The sequence below is a fragment of the Salmo trutta genome, chromosome 19, assembly GCF_901001165.1.
Source record: "Salmo trutta chromosome 19, fSalTru1.1, whole genome shotgun sequence".
NCBI classification, from domain to species: domain Eukaryota; kingdom Metazoa; phylum Chordata; class Actinopteri; order Salmoniformes; family Salmonidae; genus Salmo; species Salmo trutta.
In genome coordinates this window covers 20,283,657-20,292,505 of record NC_042975.1, presented here as the reverse complement: position 1 = coordinate 20,292,505, position 8,849 = coordinate 20,283,657, and the positions used below count along the sequence as shown (strand labels likewise).

Below are 8,849 nucleotides of genomic sequence, written 5' to 3'. Positions count from 1 at the left end.
CGAGTCTACTCTCATTTTATTACAAAAATAATTTATTGCTGCTAATATCGATTATTTTAGGATAACGTAAGTAACACATATCTGCAATACAATAGCTTGTTCTTAGACTAAAGAGCAGCTTGAAGCTGTCTGTTTATTGAGTTTTGAATTAATGAATTAAGGTTTAGACAGCTAGGCTGATGTACTGATTAGCCTTGATTATTTTGGTTAGTAGATTGTCAGACAGCTCCGTATGCATCGCTAGTCAATCACACAGTTCATGAGTGCGTATACACACACTCTCAATTATAGCTAGAGTCAAGAGTCGACTGCAAAAATCCTGGATCGACTCCACAAAAACACTAGATCCCCTACCACAGGCACTATGGCGGCGGACAGGGAGGGTAGAGCAGGGAGGGGTGAGGGTACAGCTGCAGCCCCGCCTTGGATGACAGATGTAAATCCAGTCCTTCCGTAAACTAAACTGGGTATCAGAGACAGGATTGGGCCAATGAGAGACCAGCTTGCAGTAAAATGGGCAGCCAATGGCTGCGTGTCTGCCCGGTATATAAGAAGAGCTCAAGAATCTTCAGAGTTGGGTGACCTCTATATTTTGGCTCTGGTGAACAGGATCTGATCCCAAGGACTGTTACTTTTTTTCTTGTCTGGTGTGCAGGTAAAAATGCAACGCTGTGCTTTGTATGAATAGCGAACGCTTTGGGATAAGGGCAGTGTGGCGGTTTGGATTAGTTGGACTCGGAAAGGCTTCTGAGCTAAATCATTTTTGGGAGACAAGGTTTGAAAAATTGAATGGTGCACATTTTTGAGTTAGCTGAGTTCTGTTATTTTGGCGTGTCCCTATTTGAAAGGGAGAGGTGCTTTTAAAGCTCCTCAGGTTTTTCTTACCTCTCCTACACACTTTTCTTTCGTTTTTTAGTTTTAATCATATAATTTTGTATTTTTCTTCTGTGCAAATAATTAATTCAAATAACAATATACTTAAATGAGGCATATACTTAATGATGCAAAAATAAGTCCTGGGTCAGTAAATGTACATATGTGGGCAATCTGGAAGGGTTTCAGATCAGTGGGATAATGAACAGCATATCTTAATAGGAGTCTGATTCTCTTGGCTCATTTGATGATCATTTTTTTCTGGAAATGAAGATGTGAATTGTAAAGTTGTGAACTGTTGCAAAGTTTTATAAGCTTTGTGTCAGCAAATGGTTCTCTGGTGCGGATACTGAGATAAATAAGTAAGTGTATCACAATCAGATACAGTATGAGGGCTATACACAGCTGTGGAACAGGTGTAAAAAGATAGCTGGTCTAGAATGTCCAGCAATTGCTTTCGGACAGTTACTGTAAGTCACACCCTTTTCATTGCTTTTGGACATGGGCATGTGATGCAACAAGTGCGTCAATAGTTAAGTCGAGATCATGTGCTCATTTTTAAAATAAATATTTCAAGAAAAGTTGAGGTAAATTCCATGCCAACCAAATGCATTTAAGGAAAATAAATTAAATACAATTTATGAATTTGAGAATGGTCTATCAAGTATAGTGAATACAATTTAATTCATGAGTTGACCTTTAAAACAGCAATGTTGTTTCACAAGACTTCATGTGTGATGAGCATCAAGGTAGCTAAATGTTCCAAGATATTGTGATGGAAAACCAAGAGGGGCTGCATGACATGAAGAGGGGGGCTTTTTGCATGAGTGGAGAGGAGGGGTTGGAAATATGTTGCATATGTAAGAGGGCAAAGGGAATATAGGATAAGGGTGGAATGTTGAAGAGGATGTGAGGTTTGGGTTGAGGGTGTTAAAAATACCCAACACACAAGTGCTCCTCCCCCTTATCTATTCCGAACAGAAACATGACCCAATGGACGGGGACGTTGACTGACATTTGTAACTAGGATACGGGGTATCCACACCACTAGGAGTTTTTGCAGCTGTTCTATCGAGTATCCCGCAGTAATCTTTTAAATGTTGGGCTAAGGAAGTTTCTCTTGCCCTGAGACAGAGCACTCCTTGTAGACTTTACTCAGCTGTCAGTGTCAGGGAACTTCCTTTCAAATCGGTTACTATTGCGATTTGTGGATTGTTTTCTGTGCAACTAGACAATAAATATCTGAAGATTTCTTAATTTTCTTTCCCTCCTGCAGTGTTAGAAACGCAATCATGCCTTTCGGTAACACCCACAACAACTTCAAACTCAACTTCAAAGTTGAGGAGGAGTACCCTGACCTCACCAAGCACAACAACCACATGGCCAAGGTGCTGACCAAGGACATGTACGCCAAGCTGAGGGACAAGCAGACCCCCTCTGGCTTCACTTTGGATGACGTCATCCAGACCGGTGTCGACAACCCTGGTGAGTGCCACATATCTCCCAAACACCCCCTGAGGATAGCCACCAACCACCACAAACACAACTGTCAAAGATAGAACTGAGACGGTCTGCACAACCAAGTTAGCGCTCTAGGGATTGATCGATCCTAATACCATTGCAATAATTACATAGGAAAATAATATATGCCATTTAGCAGACGCTTATATCCAAAGTGACTTACAGAGCTGTACATACATTGCTCAAGACCTGAGTCACTGAGTCACCATCAGTTAACTTACTTCTAATAATGTCAATTCTGAAATGTTATGTTATATGGTTGTGGTATAGTATATTATATGGTTGTGGTATTACTATGTCTTGAGCTAGCTGAGGATAAAAAAAATAATCTCAGTATGTATTTCAGCACTGGGATGATTTGATTTATATGGTTGTGTATTTCAGCACCGGGATGATTTGATTTATATGGTTGTGTATTTCAGCACCGGGATGCTGAAATACATACTTAGATTGTTTTTAAATCCTCAGCTAGCTCAAGACATACTAATACCACAACCATACAACTCAAATCAAATCAAATTGTATTAGTCACACGCGCCAAATACAGCAGGTGTAGACCTTACAGTGAAATGCTTACTTACGAGCCCCTAACCAACAATGCAGTTAAAAAATACAGCTAAGAATTAGAAAAAAAAGTAACAAGTAATTAAAGAGCAGCAGTAAAATAACAATAGCGAGACTATATACAGGAGGGTACCGGTACAGAGTCAATGTGCGGGGGCACCGGTTAGTTGAGGTAATATTTACATGTAGGTAGAGTTATTAAAGTGACTATGCATAGATGACCCTCTGTAGTGCCTTGCGGTCGGAGGCCGAGCAGTTGCCATACCAGGCAGTGATGCAACCAGTCAGGATGTTCTTGATGGTGCAGCTGTAGAACCTTTTGAGGATCTGAGGACCCATGCCAAATCTTTTCAGTCAGAAAAGGTTTTGTCGTGCCCTCTTCATGACTGTCTTGGTGTGCTTGGACCATGTTAGTTTCTTGGTGATGTGGACACCAAGGAACTTGAAGCTCTCAACCTGCTCCACTGCAGCCCCGTCGATGAGAATGGGGGCGTGCTCAGTCCTCTTTTTCCTGTAGTCCACAATCGTCTCCTTTGTCTTGATCACGTTGAGAGAGAGATTGTTGTCCTGGAACCACACGGCCAGGTCTCTGACATCTTCCCTATAGACTGTCTCGTCGTAATCTGTGGATCTGTTGGGGCGGTATGCAAATTGGAGTGGGTCTAGGGTTTCTGGGATAATGGTGTTGATGTGAGCCATGACCAGCCTTTCAAAGCACTTCATGGCCACAGACGTGAGTGATACGGGTCGATAGTCATTTAGGCAGGTTACCTTAGTGTTCTTGGACACAGACACTATGGTGGTCTGCTTAAAATATGTTGGTATTACAGACTCGGACAGGGAGAGGTTGAAAATGTCAGGGAAGACACTTGCCAGTTGGTCAGCGCATGCTTGCAGTACACGTCCTGATAATCCGTCTGGCCCTACGGCCTTGTGAATGTTGACCTGTTTAAAGGTCTTACTCATATCGGCTGCAGAGAGCGTGATCACACAGTCGTCCGGAACAGCTGGTGCTCTCATGCATGTTTCAGTGTTATTTGCCTCGACGCGAGCGTAGAAGTAGTTTAGCTCGTCTAGTAGGCTTGTGTTGCTGGGCAGCTCTCGGCTGTGCTTCCCTTTGTAGTCTGTAATGGTTTGCAAGCCCTGCCACATCCGACGAGCGTCAGCGACGGTGTAGTACGATTCAATCTTAGTCCTGTATTGACGCTTTGCCTGTTTGATGGTTCGTCGGAGGGCATAGCAGGATTTCTTATAAACTTATGGGTTAGAGTCTTGCTCCTTGAAAGCGGCAGCTCTAGCCTTTAGCTCAGTGCGGATATTGCCTGTAATCCATGGCTTCTGGTTGGGGTATGTACGTACGGTCACTGTGGGGGCGACATCATCGATGCACTTATTGATGAAGCCATTGACTGATGTGGTGTACTCCTAAATGCCATCGGAGGAATCCCAGAACATATTCCAGTCTGTGCTAGCAAAACAGTCCTGTAGCTTAGCATCTGCTTCATCTGACCACTTTTTTATTGATCTTGTCACTGGTGCTTCCTGCTTTAATTTTTGTTTGTACGCAGGAATCAGGACGATAGAATTATGGTCAGATTTGCCAAATGGAGGGCAAGGGAGAGCTTTGTATGCATCTCTGTGTGTGGAGTATAGGTGGTCCAGAGATTTTTCCCTCTGGTTGCACATCTAACATGCTGATAAAAAATTTGGTAAAACGGATTTAAGTTTCCCTGCATTAAAGTCCCCGGCTACTAGGAGTGCCGCCTCTGGGTGAGCATTTTCTTGTTTGCTTATGGTGGAATACAGCTCATTCAATGCTGTCTTAGTGCCAGCCTCAGTCTGTGGTGGTATGTAAACAGCTACGAAAAATACCGATGAAAACCCTCTAGGTAGATAGTGTGGTCTACAACTTATCATGAGATACTCTACCTCAGGCGAGCAATAGCTCAAGACTTCCTTAGATATCGTGCACCAGCTGTTATTTACAACAATACATAGTCCGCCACCCCTTGTCTTACCAGACGGCGCTGTTCTGTCCTGCCGGTACAGCGTATAACCAGACAGCTGTATGTTGATAGTGTCGTCGTTCAGCCACGACTCCGTGAAGCATAAGATATTACAGTTTTGAATGTCCCGTTGGTAGTTTAATCTTTTGTGTAGGTCATCAATTTTATTCTCCAAAGATTGCACTTTTGCTAGCAGAATGGAAGGAAGTGGGGGTTTATTCGAAGTTGTTTTCGGTCATAAGAGACGATAGCGGCAACATTATGTACAAAATAAGTTACAAGCAACACAAATAAACAAACAAAAAAACACAATTGGTTGGGGACACGTAGATTAACGTAGAGCATTCTTCTCCGGTGCCATTTATAGTATAGATATGCAGGTTACCTTATTAAATATGCAGCAAGATATTTATTGCATAATTTTCACACCACAGAGTGGTATATTAATGTCAGTTAGTCTACTAATGTAGATGTGCTTTGTAATGTGCTGCCTTCTTACCCTCCTCCTCCACTCCTCTCTCTCTGTCCTCAGGTCACCCCTTCATCATGACTGTTGGCTGCGTGGCTGGTGATGAGGAGTCCTACGAGATCTTCAAGGATCTGTTGGACCCCATCATCTCAGACCGTCATAGTGGATACAAGCCCACAGACAAGCACAAGACCGACCTGAACTTTGAGAACCTGAAGGTAGAGTCTAATTCTTCTGACATGTTTTATGGGTTTCATTTCCTATACGAAATGCCAAAGAGTACTGCTGAGTAAAAGCAGTGTGAAAATGTTTGAATAATCTCTACATAGGAGGTTGTGAATCACAAACTTCTTTGAGACACTTTAAATGTTCTGGTCTGAAACTCTGTTGTGACCTTCTCTCTGTATAGGGAGGTGATGACCTGGACCCCAACTACGTCCTGTCCAGCCGTGTGCGTACCGGCCGCAGCATCAAGGGATACACCCTGCCCCCCCACAACAGCCGTGGCGAGCGCAGAGCAGTGGAGAAACTGTCCGTCGAGGGTGAGCCTCCCAGCTATCAATAGCTACAGGACATATGCATACACAGGATTATGCATGAAGCTAGGCAATAAAACGAACAAAAGGGAAATGGAGATCCAAATGTATTTATTTATTTAAAAACATTTACCTCCTTTTTCTCTCCAATTTCGTGAGATCCAATTGCGATCCAATTATGATCTTGTCTCATCGCTGCAACTCCCCAACGGTCTCAGGAGAGCCGATGGTCGAATCATGTGTACTCAGAAACATGACGTGCCAAGCCGTGCTTCTTAACACCCGCTCGCTTAACCCAGAAGCCAGCTGCACCAATGTGTCGGAGGAAACACTGTTCAACTGACGACCGAAGTCAGCTTGCAGGTGCTCGGCCTACCAAAAGGAGTCGTTAGAGCGCAATGAGCCAAGTAAAGCCCCCCCGGCCAAACTCTCCCCTAACCCAGAGGACACTGGGCCACTTGTGCACCGCCCTATGGGACCCCCGGTAACGGCTGGTTGTGACACAGCTTGGGATCGAACCCCAGGCAGTAGTGATGCCGCAACACCACCACTCGGGAGGCCGGAGATCCAATTCTTAGGAACCCCTCAGATTAATTGGAAATAGAGATCAAAAGTGAATCCTTAGCTGCAATGACTAGTGCATGGTGTCAGATAACTCCAGGCAGGGAGATACCATGTTAAGAGTACTGAGGGGTTTTCTGTCCCTCCAGCTCTGAACACCCTGGACGGTGAATTCAAGGGAAAGTACTACCCCTTGAATAAGATGACCGATGCCGAGCAGGAGCAGCTTATCGCTGACCATTTCTTGTTTGACAAGCCCGTCTCCCCCCTGCTGCTGGGCGCTGGTATGGCCCGTGACTGGCCCGATGCAAGAGGAATCTGGTATGTACCCAGAACACAGACCCATACCAATAGTCAACCAAAACAATACTGTATTGTACTGTACAGAATATCCCACAATGTATCATAGTGATGTATCATGTGAAACCTCATCCCTCCTTTCTGAAGGCATAACGATGCCAAGAGCTTCTTGGTCTGGGTGAATGAGGAGGATCACCTGCGTGTCATCTCCATGGAGAAGGGCGGCAACATGAAGGAGGTCTTCAGACGCTTCTGCGTTGGTCTGAAAAGGGTATGTACTGGTACTCAAACCATTTTACAACTAGCTCTCACAGTCTCACGTCAGAATTAGACATTCATCCATGTTTCTCAAACATCACATTTCGAAATGTTTAAGGTTACATTTTCAAGGTTAGGGTTAAGTTTTGGCTCCGAAATTGTAAATTTAGGCATTAACTCTGAATGGTTAAGGTAAGGGTTAAGTTTATTAAGGATTGGCGTAAAACAAAAATCTCAAAAACTTTGGAATCAGAGGCAGATGCTTACGCCCATCCCCAAGCCCCGTCCACAACAACCTAGCAAAACTGACACCTACTTGAAGGTAACAAGTAGGTGTGCTCACTGTTGCCCCCTAGTGGTCAGTTTCCACGTCATCGCCTGACGTTCTCAGACATGGATGGACGTTGAATACTGACTTGTATCATGGGTAACCTGGCTGCCATTTTGACATGGTAGAAAAACACCCCTAACACAATGAAAAGACATGAAAACGCAGAGAGACAATTACAAGAATGTTGATACAGGGTTGTTTATTTCACCTGACAGATTGAGGAGACTTTCAAGAAGCACAACCACGGCTTCATGTGGAACGAGCATCTTGGCTATGTGCTGACCTGCCCCTCCAACTTGGGAACTGGTCTGCGTGGTGGCGTGCACGTCAAGCTGCCTAAGCTGAGCACACACGCCAAGTTTGAGGAGATCCTGACCAGGCTGCGTCTGCAGAAGCGTGGCACAGGTACACACACGCACAACAAAAACATCCAGAGCAGCTGCTGATATATTCAACTCTAAATTGTCACAGATCACGGCAGTCTTCCCTTTTACAATAAAACATGTAAAAAGGAACAGAGACTAAGATGTGCAAAAGCTATTCTGAAATAGCCATGTCCACAGCGGTTAGGACGTCTGTTCATTGAGTCTGTTATTTTTGGTGATATTTGGATAATTTACAGTATGAGTAATTTTGCAGACATTGTCTGAGACATACACTTAAACCCGCTTCTCTCTCCCTTTTCCCTGCTCTCTACAGGTGGCGTGGACACCGCCTCCGTGGGTGGAGTGTTCGACATCTCCAACGCTGACCGTCTGGGATCCTCTGAGGTAGATCAGGTCCAGATGGTGGTGGATGGTGTCAAGCTCATGGTGGAGATGGAGAAGAAGCTGGAGAAGGGAGAGGCCATTGACGGCATGATCCCCGCCCAGAAGTAAAGAGTTGTTGATGTCGCTGGTCGTATTTTGTTTTTCTATTGTCAAGTTATGTGCCATTGAGCCAACCAACCGGCGCTTAGAGTAAACTGATGCTCGCTCTAGAGACTCTTCACTGCTCACCTATTTTTCTTCTTTCCTTCAGCCTTTTGTTTTTTCCTTTCCTTTTCTTCCTTGCGCCATTTTTTCCACTTCTCTCTTGTTCAGTTTGCAACATCCTGGATCAGTTTCCACTGAAGTCAGCTTGCCTGACAGATGTGGCATCACGTACATTTGAAATTTGGTTTTAGAAAAATGATATTTGAAACTGTGATTAAATAAACTTGGCCTCATGAACCAAAACAGATTGGTCTTTCTTGGTCATGCACTCATGATAAGTCACTGCAAATGTTAAATCAAGTCTAACAGTGTTCAACTTAACAATCAAAAAGTCTCTATATGGTCCCACACTACACAGAGTTAATGGTACAAGTTCAAAAGTGTAAATTTCACATGTATTCTGTAACTCAGTAAATGGTTGCAAATTAAGATAACACTGGCCATCACTGGTTTTTG

At 44.0% G+C, this 8,849-nt stretch overlaps 1 protein-coding gene across 1 annotated transcript; it reads left to right on the top strand.

Moving 5' to 3' along the window:
* Window positions 1-549: 549 nt before the first annotated feature.
* On the top strand, window positions 550-8,636 carry LOC115154143 (creatine kinase M-type). The gene is made up of 8 exons (XM_029700064.1): window positions 550-655; window positions 2,150-2,358; window positions 5,497-5,651; window positions 5,843-5,975; window positions 6,680-6,851; window positions 6,978-7,101; window positions 7,635-7,824; window positions 8,119-8,636. Exons 2-8 carry the CDS (start codon window positions 2,166-2,168, stop codon window positions 8,295-8,297), a joined length of 1,146 nt encoding a protein of 381 aa, XP_029555924.1. The 5' UTR covers window positions 550-655; window positions 2,150-2,165; the 3' UTR covers window positions 8,298-8,636.
* The last annotated feature ends 213 nt before the right edge of the window (window positions 8,637-8,849 follow it).

Coding starts and splice junctions, on each gene's coding strand:
- LOC115154143 (XM_029700064.1), top strand. CDS start 2,166: ATGCCTTTCGGTAACACCCACAACAACTTCAAACTCAACTTCAAAGTT. Junction 2,359..5,496: donor GACCGGTGTCGACAACCCTG/GTGAGTGCCACA, acceptor CTCTGTCCTCAG/GTCACCCCTTCATCATGACT. Junction 5,976..6,679: donor GGAGAAACTGTCCGTCGAGG/GTGAGCCTCCCA, acceptor CTGTCCCTCCAG/CTCTGAACACCCTGGACGGT.